This window comes from Helianthus annuus, chromosome 12 (genome assembly GCF_002127325.2).
Source record: "Helianthus annuus cultivar XRQ/B chromosome 12, HanXRQr2.0-SUNRISE, whole genome shotgun sequence".
NCBI classification, from domain to species: domain Eukaryota; kingdom Viridiplantae; phylum Streptophyta; class Magnoliopsida; order Asterales; family Asteraceae; genus Helianthus; species Helianthus annuus.
This window is the reverse complement of record NC_035444.2, coordinates 28,578,598-28,602,808: the sequence shown is the minus strand read 5'-3', so window position 1 is coordinate 28,602,808 and position 24,211 is coordinate 28,578,598. Positions and strand designations below refer to the sequence as shown.

At 32.3% G+C, this 24,211-nt stretch overlaps 1 protein-coding gene and 1 long non-coding RNA gene across 5 annotated transcripts; one reads left to right on the top strand and one right to left on the bottom strand.

Moving 5' to 3' along the window:
- Window positions 1-10,880: 10,880 nt before the first annotated feature.
- LOC110878141 lies at window positions 10,881-12,693 on the bottom strand. The gene is made up of 4 exons (XM_022126399.2): window positions 12,539-12,693; window positions 11,853-12,025; window positions 11,712-11,775; window positions 10,881-11,556 (listed from the first exon to the last, which is right to left on the bottom strand). Exons 2-4 carry the CDS (start codon window positions 11,993-11,995, stop codon window positions 11,233-11,235), a joined length of 531 nt encoding a protein of 176 aa, XP_021982091.1. The 5' UTR covers window positions 11,996-12,025; window positions 12,539-12,693; the 3' UTR covers window positions 10,881-11,232.
- Window positions 12,694-20,009: 7,316 nt separating this feature from the next.
- On the top strand, window positions 20,010-23,176 carry LOC118484835. 4 transcript variants are annotated; one of them, XR_004874638.1, is made up of 7 exons: window positions 20,010-20,222; window positions 20,337-20,446; window positions 20,543-20,602; window positions 20,712-20,790; window positions 21,652-21,718; window positions 21,885-22,335; window positions 22,520-23,176. It is a non-coding gene; the product is annotated as an uncharacterized LOC118484835 (long non-coding RNA). The 4 variants fall into 4 exon arrangements; XR_004874639.1 differs by lacking the exon at window positions 20,712-20,790; XR_004874640.1 differs by lacking the exon at window positions 20,712-20,790 and having other exon boundaries at window positions 21,652-22,335; window positions 22,520-22,599; window positions 22,828-23,176.
- The last annotated feature ends 1,035 nt before the right edge of the window (window positions 23,177-24,211 follow it).

Sequence of the window (24,211 nt, the reverse complement as noted above, 5' to 3'; positions counted from 1 at the left end):
AATATCAAACAAAACTCCGAGCCTTTTTCTCTTTCCGGTTGCCAGAAACATGGCCAGAAAAGCAGCGCCTTTGATACTATTACGTCAAAAAAAAAATTAAGACTATGATGAGTTCGTTACGTTTAAAACAAATGAGTAACACATTAAAAAAACAAATGAAGGTTAACCAAAACAAATTAAAGTTAGGATTTAACTAAAACAAATAAAGTTTAACCGAAACAAATTACAACTGAAGTTTAACCAACATATTGTACAGTTGGGTCTGGATTAGGATTTTTTTAGCTCCTTATACCGGTTTATACGAGAACTGTACATAACTTCCCAATCTGCTGCAGCGTCACTTCGGTTGCTAGTCCAAAGACTGTTCGGTAGAGGCATCAGATAGTCTCCTTCTAATCTAACATGGATGAAATGGTTTCCATGAACATGAACAGGCGACACCACTTGATGAGGGCTACAAATTTGGTTTGGAGCAGTCAATAGCGGGAAGAAAGCTTGATTGCCGGTGATGCTTAAAAGATGAACAATCACACCAAATCCTTGAGCAATGAGGAGTCCAGTGTGGGGCATATCCATCCAATAATCACGTCTTGCAAATCCCTTTCCTTGAAAATCTATGTTGCGATGTAGACGGTTATACTCTCCTGTGACAACTGTGTCAAAAATAACCCTGTTGAATTAAAATCGTACATCGTAAACTCTTGATGTCAAAGTAATATGGATAAACGAAAATGGTTGTTTTTATATATCACTTTTATCCAGGTAGTATAATAATAAAAGTGATATACATCATCTTTGAGGGGGGTGTTTTATATATGTTTGCAGGTATAAATTATTATTATTTTCGTGATATACATCATCTTTGTTCTATAACAACAAGAATAACAATAAAAGTGATATACATCATCTTTGCAGGGGGTGTTTTATATATGATCAGGAGGAGCACACTAATAAATGCAAACATAAACGAAAATTGGTATACTGTTTTCATTAGAAAATCATACATCATAAACGTATTACGCATTGATTTAGTACATCAATTTTAATTGGTATAGAACAAAAACTTTTGATGAAATTTTTGAAAAGATGATGAAGACTTTTAGTTAGAATACATACCAAGAACAACTATGATGAAAATCAAAGTTGAAAAAAATTGTTTCTTCAAGCTCTCTCTTAATCTCAGTGCAAGTTTTTTTTTTCTTCCATAGAATTATACGTATATACCTAAATATTCAAACTATGGCAACTAGATAAACCCCTAGAAAAAATAGGGATATTTCCTAATACAAATTTTCAAAAATTAGAAAATACAAGGGTTGGTTATATTTATTTACAAACTTCAGGGGGGGTGCAATCAGTAAAATTTAAAAAACTGGGAGTGCATTTAGCAACACCCTTACTATTTTTTGTTTTCTTTCACAATAAATCTAAAGGTGTGTTTGGGATTGCTTTTTCAACCTGATTTTTTGATTATTGTGTTTTGAAATCGTAAAAAATCTATTTTGAGTGTTTGGTAAAAAATTAATAAAAACTGATTTTTTACGTTTTGTAGAGATCAAAACTTGATAATCCAAAAGTAGGTCACCCCTTACTGCAGGAAAACGTGATAATCCAAAAACTGATTTTTTACGTTTTCACTTATTTATTTTTTAAAAATATATATACTTGCCCAACACTCAAATAGTTGATTATCTGATTATTGTGATATCAAAAAACATAATCAAATCCAAACACTGTTGATTATCTGATTATTGTGATATCAAACAACATAATCAAATCCAAACACTATCTTTCTGCAGCACGTTTTGTTACAGCTAATTATCTGATTCTGATTATTCAAAACGCATAATCTATTTTCAAAACTCAACTTCAAACACCCTCTGAATCATTGAAGGTTAAAGCGATTTTTTAGTTCTTTTTAAATTCCTTTAGAAAGTCTCATTTGCAATTAAGTGATTTTAGTTTTTTAATTCCTTCAGAAAGTCTCATTTGCAATTAAGTGATTTTAGTTTTTTAGTTTTATAGTTTTAAATTCATATTGTGCAATTAAGTGATTTTAGTTTTTTAGTTTTAAATATATATGTCTAAAATATTTTCGGTTATCTTAATTAGATAATTTGATTACTGTTAATTATTTTATTTATATTTTTAAAAATGAGAAAATAAAACAAATGCACCAATCTTCTATCTACTATAATAAAAGAAACCAAGTTTTGGACACGTGTCATTCATTGGAGACATCTATTTTTATAGATAATTAATATCAATTAATAGATAATTATACAATTAAATTTAATATAAATTTAAACAATTCATGTAGGAGATAATATATATAATATTTTAAAATAGAGTAAATTACAAAAATCGTCCTTTATGTATGTCACTTATTGCAAACTGTGTCCTTTGTCTTCAATAATTATAGAAAACGTACTCGATGTTTACAAACCCTTGCAAGTTATGTCCTTTAGCCCTAACTTAGTTAATTTAAATGTTTTATTTATTTTATTAAACTAAAATAGTTAAGGGTAGAACCTATTTCAAAAATGTTTAAAACGTGTTTCTTGGTTCTATACTTATATTTTCGTGTTCAATTCTCAACTCAAATACGGTAATCACTATGCTTACGTGACATTTATAAAAACAATCACCACAACCACCCCATCCATCGTATATCGAGTATATCCGTTAGTTTTTTTTTAAGATATAAATTTTTATTAGATTCATTCAACCCGTGTACTAAACGAGGTTTTTAAAGATATAACATTTTTATTTTTTACTATACAAAATTACATTTATGCAACTCGTGTAATACTCGGGGTTTTAAAAATATAACTTTTTTTTATTATGTAGTATATAAAATTAGATTTATTCAATACATATAATACATAGGATTTATAAAGATATAACTTTTTATTGTTTGGTATATAAAATTACATGTGTTCAACCCGTATAACACAGTCTCCCGCTTTAGTCTCCCTAACGGTCGAACTTAGTCTCGCTCCTCAACTCGACGAGGTTCTTAAAAATGTAACTTTTTTATTGTTTAATATATAAAATTAAATTTACTCAACCCGTACAATACATGGGGTTCTTAAAGATATAATTTTTTTTTATTATTTAATATATAAAATTACATTTATTCAACCAATGTAATAAACGAGATTTTTAAATATATATTGTTTTATTATTTGGTATATAAAATTGCCTTTATTCAACCCGTGTAATAAACCAGATTTTTAAAGATATATTTTTTATTATTTGGTATATAAAATTGTATTTATTCAACCCCGTGTAATACACGGGGTTCTAACCTAGTTATAAATATATATGTGTATTAAAATTAAATGTAAAAAGTGGTGATGATGTGGATCTGTAAGACCCTTCGTAGTAGGGTTGTATATGGCGCCGGGGTAGGGCATGACGCCCCATAGCGCCCAGCTACACCGTTACGGCCGGCGCAATGGGGTAAGTTTTTTGCCTCCCCGCGATGTATATCACGTTGTTACCCTTCCTTCCTCACTCACACACACATATATATATACATACATATATATAAAGCCGCATACATATATAACCCCACTACACACTCAAGTTATACAAAGCCCCATAACCCCCTTTTCTTACTCAATTGTCACTTGTCACATAACCCCACCATGGGACTCCATGAGGCTCTACCACTCATGTTTGTAGAGTTTGAGAGAAAATGAGTGTTTTTAATGCATTTGTAAAAATCTGATCAGTGGCGAAGCTTGAAATTTTTTAAGGGGGGGTCGAAAACGTATATACCCAAAAATTTCTATAGAACCGGGGGTCGAAAACATATATACCCAAAAATTCCTATACAAAAACTACATATATAAACTACTGGCCGAAAAGTTCGGGGGGTCGGGCGCCCCTCCCAGCCCCTTCAAAGCATCGCCTCTGAATCTGATGCGCCGGCTAACTAGACGCGTTTGTAAATGCATTTAGCTCCTTATACTGATTATGGTCTCATAACAATTAAGAAAAGGGATTATCATATAACATGAGGATACACCCTAACATAAGTAGTCAGTGTAGTGTTGTTGTTTTGACGATTAGAAGAAATCTATTTGGTAGCACACACGTAACACACTCATGTAAGGGCAAGTTAGGTAGGTGTGTACCGGATAACCCGTTGAAGACCCCGCATACTTTTCAAATCTTTGGGGCACCACAACTATTTGGCACATGGTTACCATCCAAGATCTCGGATGTTTGTTTTGTTGTTTTATCATAAATAATTTTAAAAACGATAACCATACGAAAATACGTAAGTTGAACAAAAGAAGATGGAAACACAACTCCAACACGGCAATACCACGTGACTGACTAACCACACTCCACAACCATGAAAAATATCATATGGTCATTGGTGTTTCGGGTATGTTTTGGCCCAACTATGAAGCCCATAATTATTCATTGGGCTCAAGTTTTGAGTTTTATTAAAATTTTCCAGCGTTGTATCCATCAGAGTTCAGTCGCAAGTCAAATTTAGTTATTTAAATTTAGGAGTTAAATGTTATTTTAGTCTCTGTGGTTTGGGTTGTTTTGGCAGTTTAGTCTAAAGGTTTTATTTTTTGTCTGTGGTTTTAAAAGTGTTTCACCGTTGCCATTTTAGTCCAATTGGTTAACTTCATTCATTTTTTCTGTTAACAAGAAAGGCGATTCGGTCATTTTATATGTAATTCTGTTAACTATAAGAGCAATTCGGCCATATAAAATATTGAATTTCCCTTCTCGTTAACAGAAAAAAATGGATGAAGTTAACCCAGTTGACTAAAATGGCAACGGTGAAACCTTTTTGGACCCACAGACGAAAAATGAAACCTCTGGATTAAACTGGCAAAATGACCCAAAACACAGGGACTAAAATGACATTTAACTCTTTAATTTAGTGTAATATATTTATATATAATCAAACTGCCAAATATTAGAAACGAGTAAATTGCCATTTTAGTACCTGAGGTTTGGTCTAAATTGTCATTTTAGTCTAAACCGAGCCGATAAAGAGACTTACTTGACAAATAGTTTGGTTAAATCATAATAAGTGTGTCTTCATTTTACATAGTACAAATATTAAATTTGCCATGAATTCCAATTCAACACATTGTACAAATATTAAATTTGCCATAAATAAATGGTTTTTTTTCTCCTCTGGGTCCCTGACTTTTCCATTTTCTTGCCATTTTGATCACATTGCCTAACTCAGTCTAAAAATCTGGTTATAACCAGGGGTATTTTTGGCATAACTGTTGTGTAGTGATAACCAGGAGTAGTTTACAACATAATTTATAAACCTCATAATAATTTAATGCCAAAAATACCCCTGATTATAACCTGGTTTTTAGACTGAGTTAGGCAATGTGATCAAAATGGCAAGAAAAAGGAAAAGTCAAGGACCCAGAGGAGAAAAAAAACCATTTGGAGTAAAATGTCAATTTGGACAAAAACTCAGGGACACGTTGGAAATTCGGTTGTTTTCAATTCAGTTATTACGGTGCTAACACGTTAAAATATGGATGAGCTCGGTACCGGTAACGGCACCGAAAGTACCGATCCGGAAAATCATCGAAATTAGGTACCGGCACCGAAAATGCTTGGTACAATACGGTATGGTATTTGAAGGTAAAAATCAATAAATATAAGTATGGTGCTAAACCTGTGTCGAACCGAAAGTAACGATTCTGAAAACGCCAAAAGGTGGATACCAAATTGGTACGGAAAATGATTTGGTATAGTAAATTTGGTACTGATACAATACCGGTTTGATTACAGGATTTGATACGATTTGCTCATCAATAATCTAAATATCCAAGTTGATTTTACATGCTACAATTCATTCATTATGTAAAAAGAAAAAAATAAAGCAAAATAAGTTGTTGTATATATAAAACCTCGTTCAAACGAAATACAGTTTACTTACTGTGTGTATGAAAAGTAATCTAAACTGTGTAACTACTTGCATTGCTACGTTGCTACAGGAATTGATGAGCTCGGTACCAACCGGTACTGAAAATATCGTTTCCGAAATCCCCAAAAGTGGGTACTGGTACCGAATATACCTGGTACGGTACGGCTTGATACGGTCGGTACTAGTACAGTACCGGTATTTGAGGGTAAAACCCGATGAATACCGGTGCCGGACGGATACCAAAAAGACACTCAGTTTGATAAATTTGATACCGATACTGGTACCCGATACTATTGATTCATTTCTATTTTTATTAGTGTTAATTCACTTTTTTTATATTTATATTACTGTTCAATGACTTCTCTTTTTAATATATAGGAGAATATATAGGAGAATTATTATTATTATTATTATTATTATTATTATTATTATTATTATTATTATTATTATTATTATTATTATTATTTAAATTTGCGTTACAAGTTACAAAGCATGTGTATATATTTACTTGTTTACTTCAGTTTTGGGGATGTATATAGATAAAATCCTCTTCTTTCTTGTGGGTTAAGTTTAGAGGGAAATTTAATGATTTGAATTGGGGGGTCATGGTTTCTAATTTCCTTGCTTTCTGTTTTGTTCCCTTTTGCTTTCAAGCATCTTGCTAGATAGCTGTTCATAAAAATTTTGTTGGTTGTTCCATAAAAAAAGTTATGAATATGTTGTTAATAGAAATTCTACTGGAGAACCGATCACACATTCACACCCCCTCCTTCCACCCTTATTAGGTATGGTATTTGGATAGATATGTCATGCCAGTTGTGATATGCTTAGTTATCATGGACAACATGTGCTTCGAGGCGTTTCATACCATACCAAAAGTACCCGTCGTTGTGAACCCTTCTAACCCCATTACTAAAATACTAAACACATCTCTTCTAGTTCGACTTGTATATAGTTCAAGCAATACCCAACATCAATTTAGCTATGGGGAGACTCGCATGTTTATAAAGGAAAATGACCTACCAATTCAAATTTAGTTACTTCATTCCATAACTAGTCCATCCTATAGTTTAAATTAAAAGGGTCAGTTTTATGAGAAGGGGTCTTGGTAAACTGGTATACATTTAAAATCATGCATGCCACAATAAAGATTCCTAAGCATTCTTCCTTGCATTTACAATTACAATTAAGGACGACTTAAACTTCTTCGAGAACAAAAGGTAATACTACAATTGAGGTGTGTGTGTATAGATAGAGATAGAGAGGTCTTGGTTATGATAAAAATTATTTTTCGTTTGAAAAATGTAGGAAGCCACCAGAGAGATGTCACGTGTTCAAGAAAACCAAAAACATGGATGACATCATGTTGAAAAAAAAACAGATGATACCTTGCGTAATTTTTACCACTAACATGTTATAACTTTCCTTCCTACACTTATTAGGATAAAATATTTTTTAGCTTAATCCACCATATGAATGATGGCGTTTCCTTTTTGTCATATGTCACTCTTAACTAACCCATCCTTTTCTTTTGAAACGGATAACTAATCCATCCTTAATTATGAAATTGCCATCATCTCATTTAGCAATTTGTTTTCCTTTACCAATGATTTAGATCCACACTTATAGAGTAAAGTCCTATACATTGTGACTTTACGAACAAGAAAATACGACTACATTATAGTTAATAAATAAAACAGGGTGTGGTAGTTACAGTAATATATACCTGTAATCTAGTGCTATGGTGTTTCCTTCCTACAAAATTAGTGTAAGTTCAAATACTCAAAGATGCAAGATTATTATTTGGTATTTATGAGTAAAAGGTTGTTGACAAAAAAAGTTATCATTATATGAAATAGGAGTCTCTTCCAAAAAAGTAAAACCACGATCTAAATAATATAGATACAATAGATTAGAACTTCGAAAAATGTTTAGTGGTATTCAATTATTCAAAGTAGGTGTGCAAAACACCTCCTCCCATCAAATTATATAAAGAGGATAGAGTTGTGACGAAATAGACTAACAGATTAGAGGGTGGTGGAGTCAACAATAAGAGGCCCATAATGCAAACAGATTGGCCCACACAATAAATGAAAAATGAAAAAGGAAAAAGCACACACGTCCCAACTTTTTAATAATAATAACTAGGTTTATACCCGCTTACGTTGCAGGATGGTAAACCGAATGTTTCTCAGTTTGATAATATGTACGCCTGTGTTTCAGATACTTATACATACCACTTATAACACAATCTCAATAAAAATTACATCAAAACGTAGATAAAAATACGGTCGTCAAAGATTTCTTTTAACTAAGTTTAGGAATTGTAGAGTAATTTTATTAAAGTCCATGAGTAGGAGTGTTTGTCCACCAATAGCAAACAATTACTATTACCCCAGTCCCCAGGCTGGTTCGTCACGGTAGCAAGGGGAAAATGCTAAAAGATGAAATACTAAAAGAAACAAAAGTAGATGAATTAAACATGTATACTACCAAAGTTAAAGCAGGGTGACTAAACACACATTTACACAAAGTTAACCAATAAAAAGAAAGCATTTAAAAAACAGAGGAGCTAAAGACGTATATGAACGAAGTTGAAGACTAAAAAGAAAAATAAAAAAAGGCCACAGCCAATCGAAAAGTGTCAGACAGTTGTCTGACATTATTCCATGTCGTGTCATTTTTAAGGTATATAACAATAACAATTATTATTATTATTGTTGCTGTTGCTACTGCTATTGTTGTTAGTGTACTGTTACTATTGTTGTTAGTGTTACTGTTATTATTACTATTATTGAAATTGTATTTGTATAATACATAGATCTCAAATCTCTAACTCTCTATAGAACACCACATATGTTACCGACAAGATGAGTGATCTTCATCACAACAAGAATGAAGAAAAGTACGAGGCCCGCCCCCATCAAACATGTGGGGGTGATTTCTTCACCAAATATTTGATCCTGATTTAAATATAAATTTCATGTTTGATTTGTGTTGTAATTTGTAATGTGTTAAAAGTTCACTTCCTTAAAAACATTTACACGGTAATTTTTTCATGGCGTTACATGTTACAAGGGCACTCTTCCTATTCATTGCAATTGTGCGCAAAATTTACAACATGCGGTTATTTATTTATTTTTTATATATTTGTTTAAGTATAATTTGTGTCAAAAATTGTTTTTGTATAAAAAAATATAAAGATGACTGATTGTCGGTTCTGCAGCTTAAGAGCAGTTGTTTATGAAAAAATGTGGTTGTGTGTTTCTAGTTTTTATTTACCAATGTGTAAAAATATAAAAGAATTTTTTTTAAATTTACCAATATGTAAAAATATAAAAGAAAACTTTTTAAATTTTCTCAAGTTAAAAGAGTTTGTTTCGTCGTTAAGTCACCGGTATGCGAACAGGTTTGTGTAAAGTTATCCGGCTTGTGTTGTGTTTGACTCGTGAACACGACTCATTTGACACCACATCTTGCCAGGTCCCCTTTACTTAGATGAATGTTGTGTTGTTTTGTACTCTTGTACATTGTTGCATAACAGTTGTACACTGAGCTCACCTAATGTAATGACTAGAAGAAGAAGCCCAGCTTAAAATATAAAATAAACAGGAGAAATAGAAGACAAATAATAATAATTCATTTTGGCGTGTTTTTTTTTTTTGAACGGCAAATTTGGATCACTGACGGACCACTGGAGTATCATCGTGCCACCAGCAGAACCACCCGATCATATCCATCTCCACTAAGCAATAATGCCTATACACCAATTCAGGAGGAAACCCAATAAATCTGGGAAAAACCCCCTTTGTGAGAATCGAACCCATGACCTAATGGTCATAAGCCTTATCCCACCACCAAGATACCACTAGGCTATAATGCCATGGGTATTTTGGCGTGTTAAAAAAGACAAATATGCGTCGTTAAATTTCGTCAATCGGCATTCAACAAAAGGCTACTTTGACTTTGACCAGCATGGTCAAATTTCCACCAAAGACAAATAACTATTTGTATTCATATTCATGTAATAACAAAACAAAAGACTGTTTCTTGCAGTATTATAAAAACCGAACTTGATTTGTAAACTATCAATTTGAAATAAACTTTGTAAACCATGCTTTAAAATCAGACAAAATCACAAAATTTATCATTTTTTAGTATTATGTATTAATGTATAATAACACTTGTGTCAAAACAAATCATGCCTTTGTCTTTTCCTATCATTAATATGTTAAAATTATGTGATCCGTGACACCAAATCACATATAGATTCGTGTATTTTGTGTATTTTATCATTTATATGCATTACTAATTACGTATAGAATAAAAAATATATAGAGTTTATACAAAGAAAAATAGATATCATAGCTTTTTTTTTTTTTTTTTTTGTATACAAGTGTGTTAAAAATAGATACATAAATTATAAAACTTTTCTAACATGACCACTATACAACTTTTTCTAATCGTAGCTCTACATCATATATAGAAAACAATAGCTAATTGGAATTTCATGATTTTCTCCTAAACATATTTAAGTAACCACTAAATACAAATATTTTAAATTATGTTACATTTTTAAATCGTGGTACCTAAAATAATCTAAAAGGAAGGCCATTTAGTTCCTTTGTCCGTTTCTGTAACCACCAAAATGCGACTATGGTTTCAAGATTTTCCAAAACAGACATAATTTTATAAACCAATATTATATATAAAGGGTTAGTTACGTGTCATAAAGAAAAAACTATTTTTAATTTACTATATATGAAGACATGTTTTATCATCAAAAAATAGAAATAAAATAAACAATAATTTATATCATATCTTTAATATTAGATGTACATAGAACAGGGTGGATGTATTCATATAAGTTTGGACATTACATGTACAAATATACAATTCACTATACAACAACTTTTATAAGACTTTATACATTTAATAGTTAATAACATAGTTTAGAAAATTTCCTTCCTTTGATTGTTTATACTACAAATCATCAACATCATACTCATCATCATCATACTCATTATTTTTGGTTAATAACTCTCCAAATACTTACATTTACATATAGACAAATTACCCTCTACTTAAAACTATTTACAATAAGTAGTGGATGTATCTTCTTCAAGATGTGCAAAATTACAATGGAATGGATGTATCTTCTTCAAGATGTGCAAAAAAATCCTCTTCACAATGCTAAAGTTGAATGCCCAAATTACTAAACTTACTAACACTTGCTTTGATTTAATTATGCTCTTTATGTACTTGATGATAGGAAATATGTTTCTTAAAAAGGGTTTGATTCAAGCCAAAGCAGGGATGCTGCAATTGCGACGGTTATCCCTGTCGAGGCAATCAAACCCTTCAATCCTCACTGCCGGTTTGTTACCATAGTTGTGACGGATGTATCCCCCTTTCCGGGATGATGATGACGGAGATGAAGATGTCATACCCGAAGCCGGGTTTGGAATGATTGATTGCGGTGAAACTGGTGAGATCTTGTCATCCCCAAATCGAGCATCTTGAATTAACGGGTTAGAAACTCTGCTCGGCGGTGACCCACAAAAAAACGGGGGTGACGAAGCTATCTGTGTACATGTTTGGTCCGGTGCACCATAACCACCACTCTGCAACAATATACACACCATAGTTAGGCACAAAAACAGATCACCATCAAAGATTATGTTACTATGTAGAACCCTCCCCTATATACACACACATATATATATATAACTCCGAGAACCGCAGAAAACACATATATCATGTTCGGAAATAAGCATACCTTTGCAAATATGATGTCCAAGAGCTCCGGGCCTGACCTCGAATCATAAGATTCCTGCTGATGGCTGCAAGACGAACACGTTAGTTCGAAGATACAAATTTTATTTAAAAATAAAATCTCAAAGAATTAAAGAACACATACCACATCTGCCATCTTAAATTCATAACAGGCTCATTCATGGTGGTATCGAAGAGGTTAATCCGCCTTGGCTTCGGACAAACCACATGATCTCCGTTGCCAAACGACGAAAAGTTACTGTTCTGTTGGATCCCACAGTGATTCATCTTAATTATGTTTTGTAATTCAATCAACACCTGTATATATACAAATAATCATATAAATCAAATCAGATCCAATACAAATATACAAACCCTAGATCTGATGAATCATTATATCATATACATATAAATACAGATACAAACACAAAAAAAAAAGATCAATTTAACAAACAAATTTAAAATATATATATTTTAAAACGCAATTACATCAAAAAATTTACAAATTCATCGTAATTCTTCAACGATCTACACCAGATCGTAGAGTTTCTCAACCAAAATTACGGAAAATTATGTTAATGTTTCAGGATCACAAAAAAAAAAAAAAAAAAAAAAAAAAAAAAACATACACAAACACTTTTGAATCTAATGAAAGTATTACTAAAATTAGAACACTTTTACATGAGAAACAAAGCTTAAATCTGTATAGAAAAAACCTCTAGAAACAAAATTAAACACTAAAAAGTAGAAAAAGGGCACAAATTAAGCACAAAATCATCTAAATTCATAAAATTGAAAGAAAAGTACAGAGAAATTGAGTCAAAATTTTACCTGTGGAGGCAGAATCGAACGTTTGAGCTTTCGAATTGATAAAAAATGATGAGAAAAGGTAAAATTAGGTCAAGAAATTGGGGGTAGATGACGAAGAAAGGGAACGAAGGAGCGGGGTTGCTTCATATATACAGCTAAAAAGATGAGATATATATATAAATAAATAAATATAAATATTATGTAAAGAAAAGGAAGGGTAATATTAATAAAAAATTAAAAAGTTGCAATGATTTTTATGATTTGAATATGGGGGAAATATTTTATTGAATAAATGGAATATATTAAAGATGCGTGTTTAAAAGATAAATTATTAAAGATTTTGATTAGCATTGATTTGATAAAATAATAATAATTTATTGGAAAATCTCGTCGGTATTCGGTACGCACACTCGTTTTCAACTAAATTGCATGTTCATTAAAGTAATAGCAATTACGTGGACGTTCTAATGATTAAAAAATGATAAAATCGTGTGATGGAGATTTAAAATTGTATTTTAGTTACCGTTTAACGTTATTGGAGTTCAGAATATGAATAGGATCAAACGAATTATATGATAGGTCAATTAAACAAATTTGTATATTGGGTTGCTTTTATATATTGTATGTTTTTAGTGTATATTAGTTGTACATGTCTTCCTAATCTATACTTTCTATAAAAGGATAAATTCAAGTGATATAAGAAAAGCTGATGTGTCAGCGTGATAGCATGTCCAATAAGACTTTTCTTATCTCATTATTACATCATAAAGTCTAATATTAAAAGACTTTAAAATTCAAAGTTGGCCCACATTTAGATTCCAAAGGTCTGCCCACTCAAAATCTCATACGAACCACTGTCCATTCAAGCCACTGTAATCAAAACCATTGCCCATTCAAAGGTCTGCCCATTTAAACGAATGTAATCAAACCACTGTAACCAAACCACTGATGATTAAAAATTCAAACTTCAAAACCTCTGACGATTCAATATTATGGCTCCAACATCTTCTCCAATTCAAATTCTGGCTCCACATTCAAAATTCAAAATTCAATCCATATTCAAATTCTATAAATAAGACATAATTATCTGTCTGCACATTCAAATCTCTCTCGCTGATATCTGCAAGCGTCTCTCTCTCTCTCTCAAATGCATCTTTCTCGACTCTCGTGATTTAGCCGCTATTCTCCGATTACACAATTTTATTCGAATGTTTGATGATTCTGTTTACATGTTATCGTTCCGGTATCATTGTTCCAACGTCGTCGTATCAATAATGTTGGCCATCACACATCAACCTTTCAATGTCGATGTTGCAATATAATTGTTGCAACATCATGAAAAGTTGCATGTGTTACATTCTTTGATGGGAGAGTTGCAACTTCAACCGACGATATGTATCTTCTATCGTGAAAAAGTCAGTTGTGCTACACCAGTTGAGAAGAGACATTTGCATTTTAGGTTTGTTTCTTATTTTTTTATTAACTGTTAAGATGAATGTTTATATTATTAAAATGAACTACTACAGAGAAAAATATTGAATTTGATGAAATATTTATAAAGTATTACACGCTAGGGTTAACACTTGCTAAGATTTCGTAGACTCTAGCCTCTCTCCATGTGATTTCATGCTCTCTTTTTAATTTCAGGTCAGTTAGCATGTTGCAGATTTTCTGATCCTGTTCTAGAAGTTGTGTAAGAAACTCTTCTGCATTCTTCTGGAAGTCTGATGGAGGAGAGTGGAGGACTTCATCGAGCAATGCTATGCTGTTCCAGGTTTTGTTGTTCTTAGTGTTGTTGATTATGTCAACTTTCCTGTTTACTTCTTGGTTTGTTCTTTGTTCTTTGAGTGACCACATCGAGAATTGTGTTTTAAGATCGCTGGTGTCTGACCAGTGGTAGAAACTGAACTTTGCCATGTAGATTTTTTGTAGGTTTTCTGATTTGGAACTATTTTTGACAGAAAGTGATTTGTAGGACGAGTTGTTGATGTTTTGAATCAAAACTAATCATCGGTTTTTTATAGAGTTTAAAAAACGCGTTTACATGGAAAATGAATCGTTTAATTGTAATTTTCATAATCTGCTTTTGTTCTTTGAATTTCGATATTTTATCCCTTGGGTTTCTTGGTTTTTAATTTTACGGTTTTCCCATAAAAGTTGGGGTTTTGAAAAGGTTTTTGCATTAAAAGACCGTTGTTTTGAATTTTACATTAATATGTTTATATATATTAAATCTACACGTTTTCATAATTACAAAGTTCGTATATAAACTCATAGTCACTTCACCTGTTTTTTTTATCATGTTTTCCTAAGAAGATATCATACTTTCAGGAAAGTCGAGTTATATAGTTTATTCAAATGGCCTCATTCACAGATGCAAAATCGGATGATTTCAAGCAACGTTTTGTCAGGCAAATCGAGGAACAGGTGTATGAAGACATGGCTACTCTTCAAGAGTTGAAGAGATGTTTTGATGGATTGCAGGTTGGCTTGTTCCATAGAGAGCAGGTTTCCAGAGATCTTATGTGCATGCCTTCAACTTCCGTTCGTGAGCTTTGTGTTGTTAGTAATATAGAGTGCGGTGATAGAGACGTGGAGTTCATGGCGATGCTGAAGGACATACATCGAGAGGTTCAGCAATCGATGGAGTTGAAGCTAAAGTTTCTTCATTCTTGCTGTTATTGTTAGATTTGAACTTTAATGTTGTCTAGTATGTGATGTAATTATTGGACTTTTAATGTCATGAATAAATGAATAAATTTTAAACTTATGAATCTATGTTGCCTTTTAGTTTTACTTATTTAGTTTTTTAGTTTGATTTAGTTTAATTATTGGTAAGTCAACAGAAGTTTAATAATATGAAGTGTTGGTTTGATGGTGAAGAGATAATGTTGATCTTGTATTGTGTCTGAACATCTGTTTGGTAAGTCAACAGAGGTTTAATAGTATCAACGGTTGGTTTGATGGTTAACATATTATGTTGATGTTGAATTCTGTCTGAACATCTGCTTGGTAAGTCAACAGAGGTTTAATAGCATCAGGGGTTGGTTTGATGGTGAACAGATGAGTGCAAAGATAAAACAAATGTTCAGAATTTGATCATTGATAGTAGTTTTTTGAAGAATCTGCTGATGATGAAACAACTGTGTATGCTAACGACTGTTTGATTTACCACTGTTGACTAAATGACATAAATTTAAATAGTATTAATCTTTGTTGTCGCATCTTCATTTTAATTATTTCAGTCATTCCTAACAGTGGTTGCGCTAATAGCAGATGTTAGACTTACCATTGTTGAGTTACACTGATTGAAAACAACTGTTTTTGAAACTTATGCTTGCCTAAAAACACATCCATTGCTAAATGATACCGTCTGTTATCACAATTTCTGTTTTTCCTAATGACTGTTCATTTACTATAGTGCTGATTGCTGACTGTCATGCATTATGATAACAGAGGTTCTGACGTGGACAGATGTTAGCTAAAAATAAAACAACTGCTGAAAGTTATCATCTGTTGTCATAACTTCTGTTAATCTAACAACTGTTTGACTTACACTGTTTCCAACGACCAACAGAGGTTTCCAAACACATTTTGTTAGACATCTTTTATTAAGTTTGTAAATGTAAATAACAAATTCAATACGGGGTCTATGTGTAAATATTTTTCATTTGTTGAAAATATAGGAAAACGAAAACACAATTGTCATTATTTCTTTAGCATTATTACACATCAAACATCTATCATCTGACTTCTTTCAAAAATCTCTTCTTCCCAGTCATTTTCTAGGGTTTCAACTTTCTTATTCTCCGTCTTCTACACTTGAATCACTGGAGGTTTTGTTGTTTTTTCTTCAACAACTGGTATGTAAATTCATATTGTAATACTTTATATTGTTTAACCGATTTTAATTCAAAAAAAAATCAAATCCTATCTTGCTACAAATACGATTTTAAGTTTATTGCTATACATTCAAGAAGGGTTTAGTTAGGTGTTTGAATCATTTGTTGATAACATATTAAAATAGTTATTATTTGCAGAAAATTTTTAACTCATACTCTGTTTCTATGATTAATTTCAGTAGATACTCTGTTAATACAAAAAGTTAATGTTCATCTTCGAAGCCAACTTTTTCATTTCAATGTTTTAACATCTTTACTGATTCAGGTTTTGTCATGTATACTACATTTGTCAAGTTTCTTGATAACCTAGAATCTTTGAAACTGGTATGACATGTTTTTATATACATAATTTATTTTTATTGAGATATATATTTAACAGTTGTTATGGTTTATATTTTCTTACACTACTTAAAAATTATATACATGATGTACCTATAGCCTTTGCTAATCAAAAGTGGGGAGATTGTTGGTAAAAAAATAAGTTGCGAATCTATCATGAGTCTGGTAAAAAATGGGTTATGAGGGTCAGAACAGAAAATTCAACACCAATAATAACTGACGGTTGGGACAATGTTGTTAAAGATCTCAATCTGCCGAGGGATACTTTGTTGGTTTTCAAAGCGTTAGGTGATTTTGGGTTTGAACTTTCATGTTTTGTTGATGGGATGTGTGGTGAATCTTATTTCATGTTTAATCGTTATGCAAGATTTGGTTTTACGTTATGACTATTGATCTTAATTTCAATCCTTTTGCATCTTAAACGTGTCAACACGTATTCTCATAAGTTACATACTTCACATATAGTCTTCATTATTTTTAATTTTATGCAGGTAATCGAAGACTGCTTCATTAAACAATTTTATGTAAATAGCCCACCAAGTGGCAAATTTCAAATCTGTTATAAGGGTTCCTATTGGAATGTTGAGGTGTCTAAGGTTGATACAAACTTTGTATTTGCTAGAGGATGGCCTGAAATGTGCAAGGATGTTGGGATACTTGAGGATGATTTGCTTGTGTTTAGTAGAATTGATGATGTTGTTTTTGAGGTAGTAGTTTATAGAGATGAGACTGAGATTTGCTTTTCGAAGAAAGCTGAATCTGACGATGATAGTGTACTTGAGATATCGAAGGCTGCTTATGTTGAGAATGCATTCAAGGTACGTATGTATTTAGCATTAGCAGTAAAAGTTTTAATTATTTTAGCATTATATTAATTATTTCATTAATGTTGACCAGGACATCTATGAAGATGAAGAAGTTGTGTCTGTAGGTGAAGGAAGAACCGTTACTCAGGTACTCACTAAATTATTAAAATTATTTATTTTTAATTTAACACATAAAAGAATTTAATGTTTTTACAACTATTAGTAATGCTGTTTACTGATGTTACATTTATCCAATAATGTATTATTTAGAAGAAGTTACGAACGAATGCCGAATGCACGTCGAAGAGACGCATATCTTCACGATTGAATAAAACACAAGATGTAAGTTTACCGTGTTAAAGATTGTTATATTACTATGGTTATTAAAGTCACTCTATGACAACAGGTTAAGAAGAAAGGTAAAGTTACTTCTGAGATAAAGGAGACGGTCAAGAATATGACTAAGGGAAATGCTGCGTTACATGTCGACACAAGTGATCATATTGGATGTTCTTCATCTGTTCACAAAGTTAAGGTATCTATACTCGCCACTTAATCAGTATATTTTATATAAACTGTTTTTTTTTTGTTCATATATTCAACATTCCTTTAATTCACATGTATATGTTTACTTTTTCATCAAGGGGAAGAGAGCCGCCAATGTTCAGAAAAAACTTATCTGTAGAAATAAGATTATAAAGACTGCAAAAAAACATTCTGGACATCTTCTCGACCCTGAGTTCTTTCATTTTAATCGCAAAGGAGACTATAGGCTGGTATACCGTTTTTTATAACAAACTAATGATTTATGTTTATTTGTCTGACTATTATTTTTTTCCACACAATACATGTAGCGTCTTCCTGTTGAAGTTGCTAGACGAGCAGGTCTTTCTGTTGATCTTCATCCTTTGAAAGTTCAAAATATGGTTGGAGTTGTGGAGGTTTATGATGTTAAGTCGGAGTTAAATGATTTGAAGCCACGTTATGCGTTGGACGGTTGGCGAAAGTTTATGACTGAGAATAAGTTGAGATTTGGTGATATGTTGCACTTCACATACGTGTCTTCGGAACATAAGATCATATTAAATCAAGTTACCTCAGTTTAATAACGACATTTAAGTATGTTCTGATATCAGATATTATAATTATGAATTTTTTGATGGTGAAATTGTATATTATTAACTTGATGTTTTGCTGCTATGTATAGCTAACATGATAAAACACTGTTATTAGCACTTTATGTTTTATATATAGATGATATCATGCTTCTTTTTGCTAATAGTAACTGCAATTAGTAGAAACCTGGTTTATTAATCGCAAATGTGACATTCTTCTGCATTTATGGGTTTATGAATTCAGAATAATAGATGGATGTATATGACTGTATTTGGCATGATGATGTTGTGTTTCATGTTGTCAAAACCAGGGTTTGAACATCTGTTTGACTTTTAGTCAATAGTTAATGGAAATACAATAACAAACAGTGGTTTGAACATCTGTTTGACTTTTGGTCAATAGTTAATGGAAACCCATGTTAGGTTCAACAGTGTTTTGAAGAGGAAAACAGTGTGAGAAGACAATAGATCTGATTAAGTTAAACATCTGTTCAGATTTAAACAGATGTTTGGCCTTAAATAGATGTTTGGCCTTTAACAGATGTTTGGCTTTTTATATCAGAGGTTTGGACTTAAACAGATGTTTGTGCTTAAACAGATGTTTGGTCATAAACAAATGTTTCACCTTAAACAGATGTCTGGCCTTCTATATCAGATATTTCGACTTAAACAGATGTTTGGCCATAAACAGATCTGTGGCGTTAAACCAAACATCTGTTTACGGTCAACATCTGTTTGACTATTGGTCAACATCTGATTGACTTTTGGTCAACATCTGTTTTAATTTTGGTCAACATTTCATTTAGTATTCAACAGAACTTTGAATAACTCAATATCTGTTTAATTTGTTGTTTCGTTTTCTTGAATTCTATGTAATTTTGTAAAGTAGTACAAAAACAAACATTTTTAAAAAATCCCAAGTCACCCTATTATTAAAGTAATTTTGTAAAGTAGTTTGTTCTCAACATAATGGAATTGCTGTTGAATAAAGCTATTAATCATTAATTTATATCAATTTTTTAAGTCTGCAGTAATTATTTTTTTACTCTCTGTCAATATATGTTATGCATGGTTTTCTAAGAAACGACCCGTGTTTGCACACGGGTCTTACCGCTAGTATAATAAAGTAAAGGTTTTTAGGCTGAGGTGTTAACACCACAAGCCACCCCTTTTCTCTCTTTCCTATTTGGCAACTTGTGCCTTATTCTACATCCACGTGTTAATTCCTGCTTTTTTATTTTATTTTTTTATAAACCTAATTCACAAAAGTCAAGGTTCCTAAAAGAGGTTGCATACAAAACATTGGTTTCTCCCATCTCTCTCTTCCTGCAGGTCAAAACTACCATCCAAAACCCTACACGCCCTCCCACCCTTCTTTCCCTTTCCTCCTCTTCTTCTTTTTCTTCTTTCCTTCTCTGCCTTTCAGTTTTCCAAAAATAACTTCACATTCAAATTCAAAATTCAAATTCAACTTATTCTCAAAATCCTATCTCTCTCTTACACTGCACACTTTCCTCTTTCCTTTCTATTGCTTCAAATTCAGGTATATTGCTGTTTTAGTTGACATAGTTAGGGTTTCATCAACTGCTTCTTTTTTATCGGATCTGCTCTTCGTGTTTCAAAAACCCTAAGTTTTAAATCAAATCAATTTATACAGCCAAACTCCTATCCCAATCATCTTCTGTATGGCGAACCTATACGATCGATCAGGTAAACAACCGTTCGATCATTTGTGTTCTTCCTTCAACAACGACTGGAAACCTTTCGGTAAGTTTTTTTTATCTATAATCTAATATAAGTATTTTTTTATGTATAAATCTGGAACCTAAGGCAATTGTTATGCTGATTGTTTGCGGATGTCAGACGAACACTGGCGACGGTGCCGGAATACTCTCCTGTCTCTCACATGACTTCTACAAGCAGGTACACTGGCAACGGTGCCTGAATACTCTTCGTTCTCTCTATTTTCTTATGATATTATTCTTCAGTTTTGGTTTATATAATTTATTATTGTTTATATATTTTATTATAGCTTATATTGAACTTATTGGTTTGATTGTGGAGTGGTGGGGATTATGGTCTCTGGGTAATCGGATGGATTAAAGCTTAAGGTATAACACTTTTCATGTTCTGATTCAACGTTTTTGTTCATGTATTGAAGGGTTTTCTTAATGAATTGAATGTTGCGTGTGTTCTGGTTGGTTTGGGCATGTCTATAAGGGGTTCGATGAAATGCCAATAGTTTATTTTAATTCTATTTTGGTCCATAAATACAAATTCTTTTTTTAATTGATGATATCATTGATTTTAGTCTAATTATGTACAGAATTATTGCTGTGTGTAATTATGAACTGTTAGGATTGGTACATTCTTTCCAAGTTAGACAAATATAGATAGATAATCTTTTTTAAGTTGTTATTTTCTAAAGGTTGATTACAAACAGGGGAAATGTTGATATCATATGCTTCTGGCTTGGTTCTCATGTTTATGTGTGTATAAGTTTACAAAACTTGAAGTTATGGTGTTACATTTGCCGTGCTAGCTGCTCATTATCTATGACTTTTGGTGCAAGTCATGACCAGCAAATGGATCATGAACGCATTATAATGATCAGATTAATAAATGCATTCTTGGTCACCAATCTATATGCTTTCTTGAAAATGATCCGGATAATGACTTATATGTGAGGTTGAGGCTATTCGTGCTCTCAAAAATGAAGAAAAATCATGTGTCTAATTGTGATTAGTTCTTTTGTTAATTTGATTTGTTTAATTTAAAGTTCTATTCGAACGGGCAAGTATCTTTTATTTGTCACAAAGTAACTTATGCATTTTTTGGTTTTGGCAAAGAAAAAAAAGCAAGTCAAAATTTTGGATTGTGTTTTATCCAAGACGGATCAAATAAACTTTGGGTTGTGCTTTATCTCAAACGGGTCAAGTGAACTTTGAGTTTTCTTTTTTCAAATGGGCCAGGTGATTGTTGGACAAATTTGGGACAAAAAGTTCAGTGAAGGACAAAATTTTTTAGCGGTTTGATAAGGTGAACCTTGGAAATTAATTGGAAATATTTGTCTTCAACATTACTGGTTAAAAGGGTGGGAAAGTGATATGTTTGTGCTGCAAACAACCTCACAAGAGCAGCTAATAGCAGTTGTTTTTAGTTGCTCAGTGATGACTGATGTTGGTTGCTTCTTTTTATATACCAGTTAATTGTCATTTAGGAGTTGTTAGCCTCACGACAACAGTATTTCTTTTCAAAGTGTTGGTTGATGGATGGCTAGGCTTTTGAGCAGTTGTGCGGCGGCAGTATGGAGTTGGTATAAGGTATGATTTCTCAAGGTTGTCCCCCTTTGTTGGTAGCCTGTGTTGTTAATTTATATCAAAGTATATTTGTAAAACCACTTCACTCGAAAGGACAATCATGTCTCCGACGAACCTGGGGTTTCATGAAAGGGGCGACGATGCCATGGGCTAAGAAGTCTGTTTGCATACTCATGTTGAATAGTTATTTAGGGTTTTTTTCTTTCTATTTGTGAAAAAATAAGTTATAATACGATTGCAGGGCTCACTAGGTTGAACAGAGGTTGTGATTCAACACTGCCAGCTGCCACACAAAATTTCTTAGTTGGTGCTCATAGATAAGATCGACAAGAGTAGGTTTGTGTTTTACGTGCATTTTGTTTGAGCTTAACTTTATTGCTATTGGTTTGAAATTATAATTGTAATTAATGAATGAGTGCTGCTAAATTGATTACGTTTTAAGTGTAAACAAATGGTTTAGCTGGCACTTATAATTTTTTATATCAGTTGTTAATGTATGTTATGTCGTTTTCCCTCAAAGCCTTGCCTTGAAGAGCTTACATCTAGATGATGGCATCGAAGCTACATCTCTCTAGGATCACCCTACTTCCTCCAAAACCAGTGAGCTATATTTGTTAATCACTTTTTGTATTCAATTTTAGTGATCATAAGTAAATGAAATTAGTTTCGCTAGCTTTTATTCGTTGATGAACTTTTCAGGCGTTTTAGGCTAAATTGACAATCTGATTCATACATAGTTGTAGTTCTATTGAACAATAAATAAGTTTATTTGCATCCATTGATTTAGTTATTGAAATAATTATATGGAGTTTCATGATTGTGACGCAGTTTACTTCTAAAGTCAAAGGTAATATTTGTTAGTTGCAACGCTCTGGGCAAAGGTAAGCGTTTTTTACGCAAATTTTTAGTGGTTAACTGGTTATACAATGTATATTTCTAAATATGGACATGTTCGGGTCGAGATGGGTTCGGTTCAGATTGGGTCCCGATCAGAGTTTGCTATGGTCCAAAGAGGTTGGGTCATTACAGGTTTGTGTCATAACGAATCGAAAAAGGGGTTATTTTTTCGGGTCGGTAGTGGTTTCGGGTTGATTCGGGTTTAAGTGTCGATGAGGTTCAAGTCAGAATGGGTTTTGGTCGGATTTGATGATGGGTTCTCATGGTTTCGGGTCATTACATGTTCTCATGGTTCCGGGTCATTACATGTTCTTCTATGAGGGAGATGGTGCTGAAGTTGATTTCTGATGGGTTGGAAAGCATATTATTGTCTGTGATTGAGAGTTTATTGTCTGCCACTTATCCTGGAAGCATGGTAAATTTATATGTTTTCATTGATACATTTTAAACTGTTAGATGCTAATTTTACCCCTATGAAATTCATACAGTTAAGAGGAATGTGCAACTAATGCACTTTATTTGATGAAGTATAATAACGGGTAGAATAGGAAAGTTGATAAATTATTTTAGTAATGCTTTGACTGTTTTCACAGGAGATGGATTTTTTTACTTTATGGGCTGAAGAGATGCTGATTGAAGACAATTTGATCTTAGATATTCTTTTTATTGCTTATTATGAATCGTTCTGTACATGTGATGGTAAACAGTGGAAGAATTTGTGTTTCTTTTATGAGGTATATTTTCTTTCTATGTCTACTGCTTTCTTATACCTTTTATGTAAGGCAAGTAACTCGAGATCGTTTCAATGCAGAGGATGATATCTGCACCAGTCAAATTGAGCAAAGAAAAGTTATTAAGGTTGGAGACTAATCATCAAAAAAAATAATGTTATCAAGTTATCAGTTATTTACCGTTAACAGTAATATATCACTCTGTTTGTATTTATTTTATTTATAAAGTTATAATTAATGTAAATCAAAATTTCCTACCTGGGAAGTTCCCGGGTGATAACCTAGTGGTTTATATATTTGTACCATTGTGTAGTATTTAAAGTGAAAAATTGTTTTATCTGCTTCGTTTGTACGTTTTGGGTTTTGTTACCACCTACACCTTAATCTTTCTTCGCCACTTGCAATTTCCAGCGATTGTTATGTCATGGTTGTTTTAGAGCGACAATCTACTTTTCCATCTTGTATAGTCAAATGTGTTGCTTCTTGTTTGTTTGAACCTGAAATTCCTAGGCTTTTTTGGTTTGTTTATCTCAGACTCTTTCTGACGTTTTAGTTTCTTTAGGTCGAATTTTCCGACAAGTTGT